Consider the following 20,000-nt stretch of genomic DNA (forward strand, 5'->3'; position numbering starts at 1 on the left):
ACTTCTCTGGGCTCTGAGGCATCTAGGATGGACCATCACACAGTGGAAATGTGTATTGTGTCAGATGAATCAGCATTCCAGCTCTTTTTTGGAAAAAATAGACGCCATGTGCTCCGGACCAGAGATGAAAAGAACCATCCAGACTGTTATCAGCAAGAAGTCCAAAAGCCAGAGTCTGTCATGGTATGGGGGTGTGTTAGTACCAGGGTCTGTCATGGTATGGGGGGGGTCAGTACCAGGGTCTATCATGGTATGGGGGTGTGTCAGTACCAGGGTCTATCATGGTATGGGGGTGTGTCAGTACCAGGGTGTGTCATGGTATGGGGGGAGGGGGTGTCAGTACTAGGAACTGTCATGGTATGGGGTGTATCAGTACCAGGGTGTGTCATGGTATAGGGTGTGTCAGTGCCAGGGTCTGTCATGGTATGGGGGTGTGTCAGTACCAGGGTCTGTCATGGTATGGGGGTGTGTCAGTACCAGGGTCTGTCATGGTATGGGGGTGTGTCAGTACCAGGGTCTGTCATGGTATGGGGGTGTGTCAGTACCAGGGTCTGTCATGGTATGGGGGTGTGTCAGTACCAGGGTCTGTCATGGTATGGGGGTGTGTCAGTACCAGGGTGTATCATGGTATGGGTGTGTGTCAGTACCAGGGTCTGTCATGGTATGGGGGTGTGTCAGTACCAGGGTCTGTCATGGTATGGGGGTGTGTCAGTACCCTTGGTAAAGGTCATTTACACTCTGTGATGCAGCATTAATGCAGAAAAGTACACTGAGATCTTAGAGCAACATCTGCTGCCTTCAAGACGTCGTCTTTTCCAGGGACGTCCAGCATTTTTCAACAAGACGATGCAAAACCACCTGCTGCCTACACCATTACAAAGGCGTGACTGTGTACGGGTACAGGACTGGCCTGCCTGCTTATCCACAATCAGTTATATTATCAATTCAGTTCAGATGATATTGTGTGAAAATATGTACAGACTGAAACGAGGTGGTAAATAATCATGTAAAGTGGTTGTTTTTTAAACGTCTCTGTATAACAGGATTTAAATGGTTTATTAGAAGCTGTAGTATTTTATTAGTATTACTATTAGCTTGATTAGATTCTGTAGAATTCTACTTTATATTTCCTGAGTTAACAGAACCATGTTATCTCTGCTTCTTTTACAGGTTCTTTAAAACCTTTGAGAAGATGGAGTATGCCAATGCCTCTCACTTGTAAGTTACGGATAAAATATTTTACTTCAAGTTTAGTCCAAAAATGTCATTTGCTGTAAATAAAGTTTAGTAAATATTACTTTACACAATATGAATTATATAATATAGAAATGTCTCTCACGGCTTGGATCACCACAGTCTTATACAAGGTGTTTCTCTGTAACGCTTTATGGGCTATGATGGACAAGAGGGGCGGACACACACGCAGAGATGTATAAACAAATATTTATTGATAGACAATACAAAAAGGTACACAAAACAAACAAACAACTTATGCTAACTGCTAAACACAAAACAGGAACCTAGACCCTAAGCTAAATAAACAGGAACTAGACAGGACTGGACAGGCTACACAAGCTAAACAGAGCTACAAATACTAAACAGAGATAAACAGAACTAAAGCTAATAAACAAAGGCTAAACCGGCTAACACACAGAGCTAACACACAGAGGTTAAACAAACAAAAGGCTAATAAACAGAGACAAAGTCGAAACAGAACTAAACAGGACTAAACAGGACTGAAAAGGACTAAACCGGACTAAACAGGACTAAATAGACTAAACAGGACTAAACCGAACTAAACCGGACTAAACAGACTAAACAGGACTAAGGCTAACCAGATCAAACTATGAAGCTAAGAAGCAAATTCCAAAGGCAAACAAAGTAGAAGGCCAACCAGAACAGATCAAAATCCAAACCAATAGTCTCCTACGTCTGTTTTCCAGCTCCCCTCTAAGATAGGGGCCAGCTAATTAGCCAAAGAGACCAATCACATATGGCAGGAGACAGAGTGCTTCCGGAGAGGTGGGTGTGGCACCTAAACAATCGGACAATCTCTCAGAACCTACAAGATGATCTTACATAGAATGCTGAGGTTACACCAATTTCTTATTAGATGTATATCAGTAATGTATATCAGAAATAACTATTGGAAAATTAAATATAAATATACAGCAGTCAGTTTCTTCAGAAATATAATCACACGTTACCCTGGTTACTGAACCCAGGGACTGAATCTGGACCAGTTTATTAATCATAAATGTGAATTATATTTTTTTCAGTCTCTGAGCTGAGGATCGTGCTACTGGGTACAAATATTCATTACACCAACAAATTAGCAAACATCCTCCTGGGAAGAGAAGCATTTCAGACTGAAGCTCCTTCATATTTAATAGATCATCACTGTGAGAGAGTTAGTGGACGGGTGGAGGGAAGAACCATCACCATCATCAATGCACCTCACCTAAATAATCCCAAACTCTCTCAGAAGGAACTGATACAGAAAGTGAAAGAGTGCATCACACTCTCAGATCCTGGACCTCATGTGTTCTTACTGGTGCTCCAGTCCCAAAACCTCACAAAGGAGTACAATGACAGAATCATAAGCACCCTGTACTCATACATCCCACAGTCTATAAACCGCTTATTATTAGTAACTACAGCTGAAGAGCATGGATTCTTCTCCACATGTATCAGTGAATGTGAGATGAAACACTACAGAATTGTGAATCTATCACCATTTAATAAACATCAAGTTCTGCAGCTTCTGAAGAAGATAGATGTGATGGTAACTGAGAATGGAGGAGATCACATGACCTGCACAGTTAATGAACCACAAGAGAGGAAGAACCTGGGATTACCAAGACCACAAGACCAGCATTATTCATTAGAAACTACATCCACTGATCCAGCTGTAAAGAGAAAACAGCTGGTGCAGAGTAGAGGTAAGATTATTTTAACGTCTTTACTAAGGATAAACATGGTATTTATGTCATTTGTAGATCATTTGTACAACCACATAAATTGTTTAAGTTTTAGGATTTTGAAGTTGTCTTTATATCCTTTATTATTACATTATTAAAAAAATATTGTATTTCAAAATAAAGCTGTGGATGGTGAAACCCAGCTAATAATAGCACATAAAACACATTATAGCCTATGACATTCTAAACAAAAACAGCAAGAGTAAATTACACCTAGCATTCATGCACAGAAAACATAAAACATAAAAAAAAATTATTTTCTTAAGCTTAGATCAGAAAGATTTGAGTAATTTAAGTGTTTTACTGTGTTTATTCTGCTCCAGTATCAGCTGGGTTAATGGCTGTTGTAAACTGGAGTTAAATGATTACACGCTTCAGAACGTTGGCATTCCTCCACTATATTACATATAGTGGCTCTGCATTAATATACTTAACAAAACAAAATATTCCTTCAAGTGCTGAGAGTATAGATATGTAAAAAGTACTGAGGTAATAATATAGTGTTATTTATGAATGAATCAGCTCTTTTTGGGTTTTTGGTGACAGACCTGTTGTCTGATGATTCACACTGGCAATTAATTCACAGGTAGTGATTTTAAAGTGTGTAGCTGGCATCAAATTGAAACTTTGTAAATTGTCATAACATTTATTCCTGGATATCATTGGTGGATCAAAGTCCATATGTTTCTCTACATACTTGGTTAACCTGCTTTCACCCTGTTCTTCAATGGTCAGGACCCCCACAGGACCACCACAAAGCAGGTATTATTTAGGTGTTGGATCATTCTCAGCACTGCAGTGACACTGACATGGTGGTGGTGGTGTGTTAGTGTGTGTTGTGCTGGTATGAGTGGATCAGACACAGCAGCGCTTATGGAGTTTTTAAACACCGTGTCCACTCACTGTCCACTCTATTAGACACTCCTACCAAGTTGGTCCACCTTGTAGATGTAAAGTCAGAGATGATCGCTCATCTATTGCTGCTGTTTGAGTCGGTCATCGTCTAGACCTTCATCAGTGGTCACACGACGCTGCCCACAGGGCGCTGTTGACTGGATATGTTAAGGTCGGCACTAGACCAATAAAGGCTTGTTAGGAACCACCAGACGAACACCAACCACAGACACAGAAATAGAGTTAACAAGTTTATTGAAATCACCAAAATCGAAATACTAAATGTGAGAGGCACTTGAGAGCAGCAGCAGGGGGAACCAGTAAGCTGAGCTGGAAGCGGGAGGCACTCGGGAGGAGTGGAGAAGAAACCGGGGAGAGGGCAGGAGGAACCGGCGGGAGCGCTTGAGGCAGGAGGGTGGCGAGGAACCAGGGAGAAGGAACCATCGGGAGCACTGGAGGCAGGAGGGTGGCGAGGAACCAGGAATCCAGGAGAAAGGGAGGCTGGAGTCAGGAACAAAGGAGGCTGGAAATCCAGGGGGAAGCAACAACTTTGGTAAAGTAGAGTTCACAACACCAGGAGAGCTGAGCAGTATACAAATTGAAATCAATGGCTGCTCGACACCTTCCAGCCAGTGCCTCCACTCTTCTGTTCTGCTAGTTTAACAGCCAAGACCTCATGGTTACCGACATCGTAGTTCACTTCTGCGGGGGAGAGTCGTCGGGAGAAAAAGGCTCAAGGATGGAGCCTATTACCAGGGCTGGAACGTTGGGAGAGAACTGCTTCAACTCCACAGTCAGAAGTATTGACGAATCGGTACAAGAAATCACATAGAACATCATTCACAAGGGCCTGGAGGACTGCAGGGGTGTTGGTAAGCCCGAAGGGCATGAATAAGTATTCAAAGTGGCCCAGCGAGCAGTCTTCCACTCATTCCCCTCATGAATCCGAACTAGGTGGTAGGTATTACGGAGGTTGAGCTTGCTGAAGACAGTGGCTACCTGTAAGGACTCAAAGACTGAGGGGATACTTATTCCGGATGGTTATTTGGTTTAGGCCCCTATAGTCGATGCAGGGCCTCAAAGTCTTATCTTCTCTATGAAGAAGGCCTGCCGCCAGGCACTCTGAGATTTAGTCCTCCATCACTTCCCTCTCTGGGCGTGACAGGTGGTAAAGACGACTGGTAATAAGAGGAGCCCCTGGAGAAGATTGATTGTGCAGTCGTAAGGTTGATGGGGAAGTAAGGTTTTGCGATCCTTGCTAAAAACCTCCTGGAGGTCGTGATACTTGGGAGGCACCTTGGAGAGGTCTACCGTGTCACTGGATGGAGGAGTGTTTGTTCGAGGGCCAAAAAGTGGATTGCAGACTGCAAATAATGGGAGTGGCAGAAATTGCTCCAAGCAGTGATCTTCCCTTGCTGCCAGTCAAGGTGAGGGTTGTGGGTGAAGGGCCAAGGGTAACCCAGGACCAAAGGAGATTTGGGGGTCTTGACAACTGAGAAGCTGAGGGTTTCACTGTGGTTCCCGGAAAGGATCAGGGTCATAGCAGGATATTTTTGGTTGGTGGACTATTCTCAGTCCAGCAGTGACACTGAGGCATTTAAAAACTTCATACCAGCACAACACACACTAACACACCACCACCATGTTAGTGTCACTGCAGTGCTGAGAATGATCCACCAACCAAATAATACCTGCTCTTTGGGGGTCCTGACCATTGAAGAAAAGCATGAAAGGAGGATAACACAGCATGTAGAGAAACAGATGGACTACAGTCAATAATTGTAGAACTACAAAGTGCTTCTATATGGTAAGTGGAGCTGATAAAATAAACAGTGAGTGTAGAAACAAGGAGGTGGTTTTAATGTTTGGCTGATCAGTGTATATTTCCGTATTGACTCTTCTGCTTAAGGCTTTAAAACACCCAGTTGTAGCATTTAATCTTACATCAAGGTTTGCTTGGATTACAGAATCCAAATCCAATTTTTTTGGATCGAAAAGCCCATTTTTCACATTTAATCCAAGTATATTGCTTTAATTTTGTCAGATACCTTTTATGTGTAAATAATTATGATGGTTGATTTTGACACTCAACAAAATGTTTTTTTTTTTTTTTGGTAAATCAGTGTATTGTGGTTGTAAACATAGCTGCTGTCTTTATTTCTTGCAGTGTGTGAGCTAAGGATTGTTCTACTGGGAAAGCATCTTTCAGACACAAGCACAGTGGGAAACTTCATCCTGGGCAGAGATGCATTTCAAACTGAAGTTCCTCCACATTCTGTAGATCTGCACAGTGAGAGGGCCAGAGGAGATGTTGAAGGAAGATATATCACCATAATCAATTCTCCTCATCTTTTTAAGCAGAACTTCTCACATCATCAGCTAAACCTGCATATTAAAGAGTGTAAACATCTGGCTGATCCTGGACCTCATGTGATCATCCTGGTTGTGCAGCCAGATGATTTTACTGAAGCAGACAGAAACAGAATGAATAGTATCTTCTCAGCTGTATCTGATGAGGTCTATAGACACTCCATGGTGCTCAGTATGGAAACCATGGAACTGGGCACCAGTGTAGATCCACCTGAGGAGACTGCAGTGCATGAGATCACTGCTGACTGCAACAAGAGACATTTAGTGTTTAACAGATGCAGTCGTGATGATCTTTTGCAGATGATTGATGTGATGATGGTTAATATGAATAATGAGAGCCTTAACTGGGAGGAATTTCACGATCCTCTAAGCGATTTAAAGACAAATAAACAACATGCAGGCTTAGAAGAACATAGAGAAGAGCAAGTTCAAACCAAACAGCTAGAGAATAAAGACACAACTGATCTGGAGGAGAAAGAGAGTAAGAGTACTGGTGAGTAACCACCACAAACACATGTTGCTCTTATTTACTCACAACCAACTACAGTAACATCCAGAATGTTTAGAAATAAGTGCTTAAGGGTGAAAAGTCAGTTGTCAATAGTACCAAAAAGTTATTTCTTTGTACTTAACCCAGTTAACCAAATAATTGAGTGAATTAACAAACACCGATTCCTTTTTATTGCATTTTACAAACTGTCTCAACTTGGTGCAAAGGTTGTGTTTGCTGCTTTTTGACTGCAACAATCCAATATGTAACTTGTTCATGGATGCCTGCTGTATGGGTTAGAGTCATATACGCTTATTTATTAGTTAATGAAGTATTTGAAGTATATGTTTCCTAAACAGTTTTAGGTGATGATGATGTCTTTTTTTGTTGGAGAAGAGTCTACTTGACACCAGCACAGTGCAAAGTGTAATCCTAGCCAAATCTCAGACTGACTTTCCTCCTCGTTCAGTAGATCAGCACAGTGCAAGTGCTACCTTCATCAACCCACCTGTTCTCTATGATCCAGAACTTTCTCAAGAGGAAGCGATTCAGAGTGTGGAAGAGTGTCTGTCTCGTTCTCATCCAGGACCTCATGTGTTTATAATTCTGGTACGATCAAACAGCTTTACAGAGGAGGAACGAATGCGCCTGATCTCCATACTGAACTGCTTCAGTGACAAAGCTCTACACTATTCCATTCTGATCAGTACAGACAGTAAGGGTGGTAGTTTGAAGGGAATGTCTGGTGCTTTTCAGAAGCTAAAGGAAATCTGTCCTATGAAGTATCAGAAACTTAAAGAGTTACAGAAGAATGAAAAAAATGTTTGCTGGCTTTTTGAGGGCATGAAAATAATGGTTAAAAATAATGGAGGCCATCTCACATGTGAAAGTGCTAAAATGTGAGAAACATTTTGTTCCCTATAGATGACAAATCTACAACACAAAAAAGGGGACTAAACAAAGTATAATGGAACAGGTTAAAGAAAAGAGTAAGCTTTATATTTAAAATATGTTACAGATTTCACACAGGGACAACACAACACAACAGTTGGCACAACAGTGTTTCTCACAGTTCCAGTATCATTAGGACCTGTGTGCAAACCTCGCCCTCAGTTACGGAGTGTGTTAAAGTGGACAAATAATCTGAGTAAGACCAAGTTCTGGTAGTAATCTGATTATTCAAAATGGCCACTTTGATTATCCCAATCTGATTCAAGATATTTCAGTTTTATCTTAGTAATAATAATGAATAAACAATCTAGATTTTTGCTCGGGGCAGATCGGTGATGCAGTGGGTAGTGCTGTCACCTTATAATGAGATTGTCCTGGGTTCACTTTCCAGATGAAGCCATCTGGGTCCTTTCTGTGTAGAGTTTGCATGTTTTTCCTGTGTGGATTTCCTACGGGTGTTCCGGTTTCCTACCATAGTCCAAAGACTGTAGTATTTTAATTACTCATTTATTTAGTTATATATTTAGTAATTTATATACACTATATTGCCAAAAGTATTTACTCACCCATCCACATCACTGAATTCAGGTGTTCCAATCACTTCCATGGCCACAGGTGTATACAACCGAGCACCTCGGCATGCAGACTGCTTCTACACACATTAGTAAAAGAATGGGTCGCTCTCAGGAGCTCAGTGAATTCCAGCAACAAGTCCAGTCGGGAAATTTTCTCACTACTAAATATTCCACAGTCGACTGTCAGTGCTGGTGTAACAAAGTGGAAGCGATTGGGAACGACAGCAACTCAGCCACCAAGTGTTACCACGTAAAATGACAGGGCGGGTCAGCGGATGCTGAGGAACATAGTGCGCAGAGGTCACCAACGTTCTGCAGAGTCGATCACTACAGACCTCCAAACTTCATGTGGCCTTCAGATCAGCTCAGGAACAGTGTGTAGAGCTTCATGGAATTGGTTTCCATGGCCGAGCAGCTGCATCCAAGCCTAACATCACCGGATGCAGTGGTGTAAAGCACGCCACCACTGGACTCTAGAGCAGTGGAGACGTGTTCTCTGGAGTGACGAATCACGCTTCTCTGTCTGGAGCTCCGATGGACAAGTCTGGGTTTGGTGGTTGCCAGGAGAATGGTACCTGTCTGACTGCATTGTTCCAGTGAAAGGAACTCTTAATGCTTCAGCATACCAAGAGATTTTGTACAATTTTATGCTCCCCCTTCCTGTTCCAACATGCCTGCTCACCAGTGCACAAAGCACAAGCTCCATAAAGACGTGGATGAGCCAGTTTGGTGTGGAAGAACTTGACTGGCCTGCACAGAGTCTTGACCTCAACCTGATAGAACACCTTTGGGATGAATTAGAGCGGAGACTGTGAGCCAGGCCTTCTCGTCCAACATCAGTGTCTGACCTCACAAATGCGCTACTGGAAGATTGGTCAAAAATTCCCATAAACACACTCCTAAACCTTGTGGAAAGCCTTCCCAGAAGAGTAAGAGTAGATTAAAGTACCAGAATTAAAATGCCAAGCTTAGTGATTAAAGAAAGAACTGTGTTTATTTAACTTCAACTTTATAATATTTTAACACTAATATCTAAATATTTTTTATTTCTGTAATTAATTTAAAGGTATTGCATCACCATACCAAAATGGTCAGGAAGAAACAAAGACAAAGGTATAAAAAGTATTCAGCATGTTAGGTTAATAATACCTCTAAATATTAAATGTTTTTAAATCTTTTATATTTCTGATGAATTGCTTTTCTTTCTGTCTCTGTTTACTTGTTAAAGTTTATTTAGCTTTGCTTTACTTTGGGTAAAAATGTAACAAGGCTATATTTTCTGCAGAATTAACAAACTATTAGTTAATATTTCAGGTTATTCCATGAAACACAGCAGTAGAAACAGTTATTAGCATTTACAGATATACATTTAGAAGATTTCCATTAGGATATAAAATTCACACTTAATGTTCTTATCACAAGTCTAACAGATAACAGAACAATCTAAATCTTTCTGTGAACAGTTACCTGTGGAAACATGTAAAAGAAAACACCTGTGCTGTAGTTTATTAGTAAATGTAACATTAATTATCTTATTTCTTTGCAATTTATTTATTTTTATTCTGTTACTTCAGTGGCAGAAGGAGTCTCTACATTACCAGTGTTGAACTTACTGCTATGTGGAAGTGATGAACTCAAATCTTCAATATCAGAGCTCATTCTGAAGAAGACAGAACTGATATCAGATCCCAGATCAGAGTGTTTTATGAGGAAGGGTGTGGTGAGTGGATACCAGGTCACACTGGTAGAGACTCCAGCCCTTTATGACACTCAGCTCTCAGAAGAGGAAGTGATGCGAGAGACTCTTCAGTGTGTATCTCTTTGTAATCCTGGAGTTCATGCGTTCATCATCATCATACCTGTTGGTCCACTTCAGGATGAAGATAAAGCAGAAATCAAGATGATCCAGAGGATCTTCAGCTCCAGAATGAATGACCACACCATCGTCCTCTTCAGCAACAGTAATATTGATGAAACTGCAGCAATAAACTTTATTAAACAAAGTTCAGAAACAGAAGAACTTCTCAGCATGTGCAGTGGTAGATACATCATGTTACAGAAAACAGAGAGTGAAAGACTCCAGCAGGTACCAGCTCTGTTGGATCAAGTAAAGAAGATGGCGACTATCAACAAGTTTTATTCTCTCCTGATGTACGTTGAAGCACAAAGAGATGAAGCTAAACAAGAACTGGAGAACAAACTGGCTGAACAGGAGGAGAGAATCAAGCAGCTAGAGAAACATCAACAGCAAACATGTGAGTAGTTTAATATATGTATATTGTCGTGGAACCTTCTATTGTTGTACAATTAATTATTTAATTATATAATTAATAGCTAGTAATCTTATACGGGGCACCACTGGCATTAATATGGAGAAATTACCAGGAAAAACGAATTCACAACATATCAGTCACTTTCTGGTGGAGTAAAGTACGTAAAGTCGAGTATTCCTCTCACACATGTAATCAAACACACAGCGCTAAATTTTGAATTGTTACAATGTTTATTGAACTACCGAAAACAAAACATACAATGACAGTTAATAAGTAAATGGAATAACTAAGTAGTAATGATAGAAGTATAAATATGTAGGTAAATTATAACTGGAAAAACAACATATGATTATTTATAGTGGATTGAATGGTGAGTAGAAGAAGATGTATAGATGCGAAGAACACTGGTCAGCACGCTTTGTGCAATTGGATAAAGAGTTGATTTCTCTACATGCAGCTGAATGGGAACTTTACCGGTGGTAAAGTTTAGAAGCGGACCACTCACGTCAAATTCAAACTTCCAGAAACGCAAACAGTGAACTACTGAATCAAATATGTTGGCTCCTTTGATCTAAACTAACTCTTCTGAATTAGCTGCATTCTGGAAGAGCTGTAAAACTCCCAAAATGTCCAAAACTTCTGAACTCCAAAAAAAACACTGAAAACAAAAAAAACCTTTTTAAACTGACTCAGTGTAATTTTCAACTTATTAGGCCAGAGAATCTTTTCCCTCACTTTACCATGTTGTTTGGGTGTCGTATGCCCATTACTCAACTGCAGCTTTCTGTTCTGCCACACTGCTAAAATCATTCTGGCCTGATTTACTGTGTGCAAGCTGAGATGACACTGAGCACAACACAGGGTTTGAACACAAGGTGAATAAGAGATTCAAGATTTACTTTATTGTCATTTTACTGAACACCGAAGTGTACAGAAAAAACGAGATTACGTGCATTAGTTCACATTAAAAACACCACAGGTTTAAAGAATAAGAAATATGTATAGAATAGTAATAGAATAGTAAAGTTAAATAATAGTAATAATAATAATAATAATACTGGCATTTACAAAAATTGCACATTGTAGTTAAAGTATTGCACATGCAGAAAAATTTCACAGTGGTTGTACATAATGATAATTATAATTATTGCACATTTTGTTATTGCACATTTGTTACTGCTTGTTAAGATATAAAAATATTGCACACGTTATACCCATAGATGAAAATATTTATCAGATTTGGGTTAATTTGTTCTGTTCAGAAGTCTGACGGCAGTTGGGTAGAAACTACTTCTGAAGCGGTCCGTGTTGCAGCGTAGACTACTGTACCTTTTACCCGAGGGCAGAAGGGTGAACAGTCTGTGACAGGGGTGAGTGGAGTCACTAATGATGCTCCTGGATGAGGTGCTTTAGAGCCAGATCCTCAATAGGTGGAAGTCTGGCTCCTATGGTCTTTTCTGCTGACCTAACCACTCTCTTGAGGGCCTTTTTATCTGAGCTGTTACAACTCTCATACCAGAGAGAGATGCTGCTGGTTAAAACACTCTCTATTGTGCCTCTGTAGAAAGTGGTGAGGATGGGTGGACTGAGATGGGCCCTCCTCAATCGGCGTAAGAAATGCAAACGCTGGTGAGCCTCTTTGACCAGAGAGGAGGTGTGAAAGGACCAGGTCAGGTTGTCCGTAACGTGAACCCCTAAGAACTTCGTGTTCTGGACAATTTCTACCGGCGTGCCATTGATGTAGGTCGGGGTGTGAATGGGCTGTTTTTTCCTGAAGTCAATCACCATCTCTTTGGTTTTATCAACATTCAGGACCAGGTTGTTATTTCCACACCATTCCACAAAGAGTCTCACCTCCTCTCTGTATGCAGTCTCGTTGTTGTCCAGAATGAGTCCCACAACTGTTGTGTCATCTGCATACTTTATTATGTGATTTGTGTTGGACATAGCGCGACAGTCATGGGTCATCAGAGTAAACAGTAGAGGGCTCAGCACACATCCTTGTGGAGATCCTGTAGACAGTGAGACCGTGGTTGATGTGTTGTTGCCTACATGCACAAACTGAGGCCTGTCTGTGAGAAAATCCAGAATCCAATTGCACAGTGTGGTGTTTAGTCCCAGTGTGCCCAGTTTGCTGGCCAGATGCTGGGGGATTATTGTGTTAAAAGCCGAACTGAAGTCGACAAACAGCATCCGTACATGTGAGTTCCTTTTCTCCAGGTGCTCCAGGCTTAGATGAAGAGCAGTTGAAATTGCATCATCAGTAGACCGGCAAGGGCGGTAGGCAAACTGAAAAGGATCAAGTGATGGAGGTAGGACAGATGTTATATGGTTCTTGACTAGTCTTTCAAAACACTTCATTATTATGGGGGTGAGTGCTACTGGTCGAAAGTCATTTAGACTAGTTACTGTGGATTTTTTTGGAACTGGGATAATAGCTGAGGTTTTGAAACATGATGGAACAACAGCTTGACTCAGGGAGATGTTAAATATGTCCGTTAGGACCAGAGTCAGTTGATCCGCACATCTCTTGAGCATACCACCAGGTATCTTGTCAGGACCTGCAGCTTTTCGAGGATTTATATTCCTCAGGGTTCAGCGGACGTCCGATGGGTCCAGAATTAACACTGGGTCGTCAGGATGCGGTGTGACTTTTGCTGCAGGTGTAGTGTTAAGAGCCTTGAACCTACTGAAAAAGTTATTGAGGTTGTTTAGAAAGTCAGTGCTGTCATCCCAGGTTTGAGGAGTAGTCTTGTAGTCTGTGACAGACTGGATTCCCCGCCACATGCTCTTTGTGTCTCTGTGGTCCTGAAAGTGTCCTTGAATTCTTTGCCCATGGGCTCTTTTTGCCGTTCTGATGGCCTTGTTCAGATTCGCCCTGGTAGATCTGAGGGCAGTAGTGTTGCCAGATTTAAAAGCTGAGTTTCTTTCTTTCAGCAAAGCCCGAACCTCAGTAGTCATCCATGGTTTTTCGTTTGACCGGACAGTGATGTTTTTTGTGACACTGACGTCATCCATGCATTTTTGTATGTAATCTGAGACTACTTCAGCATACTCATTGATATCTGTGATTTGGTCCTTGGTGGCCGCATCTTTAAAAACAGACCAGTCAGTGCAGTCAAAGCAGTCCTGCAAGGCTGTTGTGGCTCCCTCAGGCCAGATCCTCACCTGTTTTGTGGAAGGTTTAGTTCTGGTGAGCAAGGGTCTGTATGATGGTGTTAACATCACAGTTATGTGATCAGAAGAGCCAAGGTGGGGACGGGGGGATGCTTTGAATGCTCCCTTGATGTTAGTGTACACATGGTCCAATAGATTTCAGTTTGTGATTTTTAATGAATTTTGAAAACCTCAAATATGTTTTATTATACAATTATATTATTAAATCAGGTTAAATCAGGACTGATTTCTTTTTCAACCATTATACTTGTGTTTTTCATTTTTAATAGCATTTTATAACTTTAGCTTTTTTTCCTGTTCCCTTAAATGATGTAGAGCAAAATGCACAAATAAAGCTGGAAAAAGTTTTATTTAAATGTTTTATAGTAATTTATTTTCAACTTTTATGTTAAAGTGGTTAATTGATGAGCACTGTCTACACAATCCTTAATTATTAAAATGAAGAAAATGTCTTTATGTGCCAAACCCAAGATATACAGTTTAAATCAATACAGACAGTTGAGAGAAGCACTAAGTATGAATAAACGTTCTACTCTTCATTTATCTGACCTGTCTTTAACATCATCTGCTGTTTTCATAGTTTAATGCTCTTATTACTTTTCTCATATGTGCAAAAACATCACATAAAACAGTAAACAAAACTTTAAACGTCTGGCATTGATTCACTTAAAACATAACTTGAGCATACATGGCAAATTAGTAGCATCACTTGATGTCCTTTTCAAGCTCAACATACACCTATGCAACTTTTTATGAATATTAGCAATAATACTGCTATCTGGGGCCACTCACTCTAAGCAGTCATGAGTCTGTGGCATGATGTAGGAAGTCCAAAATACACCAAAAAACCATGAAAGAAAGTGTCAAAGTTTTAATGAGTGTTCCCAGAACCTCATCATTTCTTTAGTTTCTCCCAAAATCTTTTCTATTGTGGTTGCTCTGCTGCTAGCCCGGAAGAGCCTTAGAATTGTACAAGCCTTCTGTCACCAGGAGCTTTTTTTCACCAGCCAGCAGCAGATTTCTACACCAAGCTGCATCTAGTAGGTCTCGGTATACCTAATGTGAATGTGTCCTGGAGGCTGCATTGTGCAGTGGCAGTGTGGAGAATCTTCCCTCTCTCAGACACGGCCATTTTAGTTTGTTGGACCCACAGCCAGGTCATTAGAACCGCTGAGATTTAAACTTCAAACACATCTAAGCTAGTGTATTAGATTGCTGCTGCAACCGAAATTTTTAAATTTAGCTAATTAAAATAAAAAATTTGTTTCCGCCAATGCTCATACCAGAGTAATAGAAAATATGTCTCTTTGCCTGTATTTTTTTTGGATTTGAAGCAAAGACGTATAGAAAAAAGATGTTTAAACTGTATTTTAAACACAGAACATCAAAGGGACATGGTTATGATATAAAATATTGAATTATTTTTGCAAAGTTAAAATTCACACCAGAATAAAAGATTGAATACATTTAATTTTAATTTAATACATTTTATTTTCAGGTGCTGAGGGTGAATCACCTGAACCTGGGAGTCTAAGAATTGTTCTTATTGGAAAAACAGGAAATGGGAAAAGTGCATCAGGAAACACCATCCTGGGACGAGAAGAATTTCAGTGTGATGTCTGCATGAAATCTGTGACAAAAATTTGCCAGAAGGGAGTTGGAGAAGTTAAGGGCAAATCCATTGCTGTTGTTGATACTCCAGGACTTTTTGACACCACATTGTCAAATGAAGAAGCAATTGAAGAAATAGTGAAATGTATCTCACTCTCTGCTCCTGGACCTCACGCCTTTATCATTGTGTTAAGTGTAGGAAGAATCACACAGGAAGAGCTGGAGACCCTGAGTCTGATCAAGAAAATGTTTGGTACTGAGGCAGCAAAGTACACCATAGTGCTGTTTACACATGGAGATAAACTGAAAAAACTGACTCTTAAAGAGTTTATCCAAAAAAGTGATCATAGAAACATGGATAAACTAATCAGGGACTGTGGTGGAAGAGTTCATGTGTTTAATAATGAAAAAGAAAACGATTGTACACAAGTCCATGATCTTATCAGAATGATAGAAGAAATTATAAAGTCTGACAGAAACAATTACTTTACAAACAAGATGTTTGAGATGGCAGAAAATTCCATCCAGCAGAAACAACAAGAAATACTGAAAGAGAAGGAGGAACAGATGCAGGCTGAAAAAGAAGTTCTGAGAAACAAATATGAAGAAGAGCTGGAGAAGATAAGGAAGAGTATGGAGGAAGAGAAAGAAAAGCTGGAACAGGAAAGACGTGAAAGAAAAAAATTGTTTAAGGAAAGGGAGGAAACTGAGGCGAGAGTTTGAGAAAAAAGAAGAAGAAGAAAAGGAGAAACGGAGGCTGGAGGACCTAAGAAGATCAGAAGAGGATGAACGACAAAAGACAGAGAATGATCGCATGTTGGAGGAGATGAGGAAGGAAATGGAAAACCAAAATGCTACATTTCTCAAGCAGCAAGCTGAAAAAGACGAGGAGGACCGGAGGAGAGTAGAAAGAGAAAAAATCGAGAGGGAACGTTTTGAACGTGAACAAAAAGAAGCAATGGAGAAACTACAAATCAGACAACAAGAAGAGATTAAAAAGAGAGACGAGGAAGAACAAAAGAGAAGAAAAGAACAAGAAGAAGAACAGGAGAACTGGAGGAGGAAAATGATGGAGGCAGAAAATGATAAAAAGGAGATAAAAGAGGATATTGAGAGAAAACAGAGGGAATAAGAAATGGAATGGAAAGAGAAGTTGAGAGCAAGAGAAGAGGAACACAAGAGAACAAAAGAGAAGCATGATAATGAAGTAAAAGAACAGGAAGAAAAACAGGAACAAATGAAAAGAAACTTTGAAAAAGAAAGAGAAGATGAAAGACGTAAAAGAGAAGAGGAAAAAGGACAGTGGAAAGAAACTGAAAGAAGAGAAAGAGAGCAGAGAGAGCGAGAGTATGAGGAATACAAACTAAAAATGAAGAAAGAGTATGAAGAACGAGAAAGAATTAGAAAAGAAGAGTGGGAGAGAAGAACCAGTGAGGACAATGAGAGAAGAGAAGAAGACAGACAGAGGATAAAGAGACTAAAAGAGGAAATTGAGAGAGAAAGACAGGAAGAGATCAAGAGAAGAGAGAAAGAAGACAGAGACAGAAGAGAGAAAGAAGAACGAGAGCGTGAGGAAATGAAAAAGAACTACGAGAAGAAAGAGCTGGACATGAAGAGCAAATATGAAGATGAGGCTAGAAGACAAGCTGAGCAATTTAGTGATGTTAAAGCTCAGTTAGAAAAACGCATAAAGGAGCTGATTACCAAACACCAGATAGATTATGAACTTCTCAATGATCTGTACCGCGGTACACAGAAACAACATGATCAGTTTAAACAGAGCAAGGAGGAAACAAGGGGTGAAGTACGTGAGAAAGTAAAAAAGCATGAATGTACTATTGCCTGAAAACAACTGCTTCTGTATGGGTATTATTGTCTTGATATTTACAATTTAACAACACAAAGTGGGTTAGTCAGAGAACATGTCTTTTGTAAATAAATTATATAGTCAAAAGTATGTGGACACCTGAGCAAGATTTCCTAATTTAACATCCCATTACAAAACCATGATTATTATTTTAACCTTAATCATACAATAAAAAAAATATGCCCGCCCACAGAAATCCCAATAGCCTATCAGGAGAGGCAGTCTAAAAATATCTACAGGGAGGACACACTTATTGATCAGTATGGGCCAACAGCAATGTCCTATAAATACACATGGAGCCCCTTACAGCTGCCAAAATGATTCCTCAGAAATGTTTTTGTAATTAATTCACATGAGGTCATAAAAACTCAACAACCTGTCATCAGTAAACAACGTTGGTTGCTGCATTCACAAAGACTGTAACGCGGGGACGAGGACAAGACAACGGGGTGGACACCCACGCAGAGATGTACAAACAAACTAAGATTTATTAATAACAAAACACGAAACAAACAGAGCAAAGAAGACTAACAAAACTTAAGGCTTAACTAAACTAGGCTAACAAGGCTAATGCTAACTAACTTAAGCTAAATAAGCTAACCTAAACCCTAAGCTAATAATGCTAAACTAAACATACAATAAAGTGAGCTAAACTACACTAAACAGCTAACAAGACTAACACGACTAAGCTAACTAGACTAGCAAAACTAAGCTAACAAGACAAACAAGAGTAACAAGGGTGACAAGAGTAACCAGGGTAACAAAGCAAAAGACAAAGGCAAAAACAAACCAGGTCAGACTCCAAACCACACCAAGAGTATCTGATATAGCTTCCAATGTCTGTTCTCCAGCTCCCCTCTTAAGTAGAGGGCAGCTGGAGCTAATTAGTCAAAATCAGAAAAGGGGTGTGGCAGGAGACAGTGTGTGCTCACGGAGAGGGGGGCGTGGTACACAGGAGCTCATTGTAACAGAAGCCCCCCCTCCCCCAAAGGCACTACTCTTGGAGTGCCTTCAAAAATAAACAAACAATGAGGTCCTGGGCCCTGCGGGGTAAATTTAAAGTCATTCATAAAGTTCCGAGGCAGGCATGACAAAAGCGATGGAACGCAGGCCGCAGACGGAAAACCCGAAGTGGCAACAGGGGGCGCTGACGAGAGACCAGAAGCGCCGTCGGAGGGTGCCAACGAGAGTCCTGAAGCGCCTTCGAAGGGCACCAATGAGAGTTCAGAAGTGCCATCTGTGGGTGCCAATGAAAAACCAGAAGCACCATCGGAGGGCGCCAACGAGAGTACAGAAGCGCCATCGGGGGGCGCCAACTTGAGAGTAGAAGCGCCATCAGGGGGCGCCGACTTGAGAACAAGTGCCATCGGGGGGCGCGGACTTGAGAACAAAAGCGCTATCGGGGGGCGCGGTCTTCAGAACAAAAGCGCCATCGGGGGCGCCGACTTGAGAGCAGAAGCGCCATCGGGGGGCACCGACTTGAGAACAAAAGCGCCATCGGTGGGGCGTCAACTTCAGAACAAAAGCGCCATCGAGGTGCGCCGACTTGGATCGCAGCACCAGCTGCAAGGCATCTGGAGTCAGCTGCGAGGACCCTGGGGAAGAGGCATCTGGAGTCAGATGCAAGGACCCTGGCGAAGCGTCCAGAATCAGCTGCGAAAACCCTTGAGAAACTTCTTGAATCAGCTGCGAGGACCCTGGAGAGGCGTCTGGAGTCAGCTGCGAAAACCCTTGAGAAACTCCTTGATTCAGCTGCGAGGACCCTGGAAAGGCGTCCAGAGTCAGCTGCGAAAACCTTTGAGAAACTCCTTGATTCAGCTGCGAGGACCCTGGAGAGGTGTCCGGAGTCAGCTGAGAAAACCCTTGAGAAACTTCTTGAATCAGCTGCAAGGACCCTGGAGAGGCATCTGGAGTCAGCCGTGAGGACCCTGGAGAAACTTCGTGAATCAACTGCGAGGACCCTGGAGAGGCGTCCTGAATCAGCTGCTTGGACCCTGGAGTGGCGTCCTGAATCAGCTGCTTGGAGCCAGAAGAGACGTCTTGAATCAGCTGCTTGGACCCTGGAGTGGCGTCTTAAATAAGCTGCTTGGACCCTGGAGAAGACTCCTGAATCAGCCGCGAAAACCCGGGAGAAACTTCTAGAATCAGCTGCTTGGAGCCGGGTGAGGCGTCTTGAATCAGCTGCTTGAAGCCTGGTGAGGCTTCTTGAATCAGCTGCTTGAAGCCTGGTGAGGCTTCTTGAATCAGCTGCTTGGAGCCTGGTGAGGCTTCTTGAATAAGCTGCTTGGAGCCTGGTGAGGCATCTTGAATCAGCTGCTTGGAGCCTGGTGAGGCATCTTGAATCAGCTGCTTGGAACCTGGTGGCGGCAGCAGCAGAGCCAAGGGAGAATTATCTGTAGTAGACTGTGGCATGAACTCTGCAGTCTGGAACGTGAAGCTTGGAGCTTTAACTGGAAACAGAAATGGGGAGGACCTGGAACTGTATGACTCTGCTTGGGTGGCAGGAGGGCACGAAAGTACAGACAGACTATTTTTGTAACCCTGACCTGCTGACTGACACCTACGACTGACAGAGACAAATGAACATGGAACAGGACTAGACAAAACAGAACTCATGGAACCTGACGTAGACTGACTAGAAACCGGCGGAGGATTAGAACAAACTGGAATACAAAGAACAGAAGCCGGCGAACAAACAGAAGGACCCCTGGAGGCTTTGGGGTCATTACAAGGAGCAGGACTAAACAAACGATCCGGACTGGCTCCTAACAAGGATATGGGACGGTCACGAGCATTAGTAGCGGGCACTGG

The 20,000-nt window shown here is 41.6% G+C and overlaps 2 protein-coding genes and 1 pseudogene across 2 annotated transcripts in view; all 3 read left to right on the plus strand.

Annotated features, from left to right (window-relative positions):
* Positions 1-7,638, plus strand: part of LOC134302696 (GTPase IMAP family member 8-like) — a 12,949-nt gene extending 5,311 nt beyond the window's left edge. The window contains exons 2-5 of the mRNA XM_062987877.1: positions 1,171-1,218; positions 2,280-2,942; positions 6,043-6,738; positions 7,205-7,638. Of these exons, the coding sequence (XP_062843947.1) occupies positions 1,171-1,218; positions 2,280-2,942; positions 6,043-6,738; positions 7,205-7,638 (1,841 nt within the window). The remainder of the gene's footprint in view (positions 1-1,170; positions 1,219-2,279; positions 2,943-6,042; positions 6,739-7,204) is intronic.
* Positions 7,639-7,702: 64 nt separating this feature from the next.
* LOC134302707 (uncharacterized) lies at positions 7,703-16,454 on the plus strand (annotated as a pseudogene).
* Positions 16,455-16,457: 3 nt separating this feature from the next.
* LOC134335779 (uncharacterized) lies at positions 16,458-17,226 on the plus strand. The gene has a single exon (XM_063018380.1). It carries the CDS (start codon positions 16,458-16,460, stop codon positions 17,166-17,168), a length of 711 nt encoding a protein of 236 aa, XP_062874450.1. The 3' UTR covers positions 17,169-17,226.
* Positions 17,227-20,000: the final 2,774 nt, after the last annotated feature.

The sequence above is a fragment of the Trichomycterus rosablanca genome, chromosome 2 (assembly GCF_030014385.1).
Source record: "Trichomycterus rosablanca isolate fTriRos1 chromosome 2, fTriRos1.hap1, whole genome shotgun sequence".
In the NCBI taxonomy this organism is placed as follows: domain Eukaryota; kingdom Metazoa; phylum Chordata; class Actinopteri; order Siluriformes; family Trichomycteridae; genus Trichomycterus; species Trichomycterus rosablanca.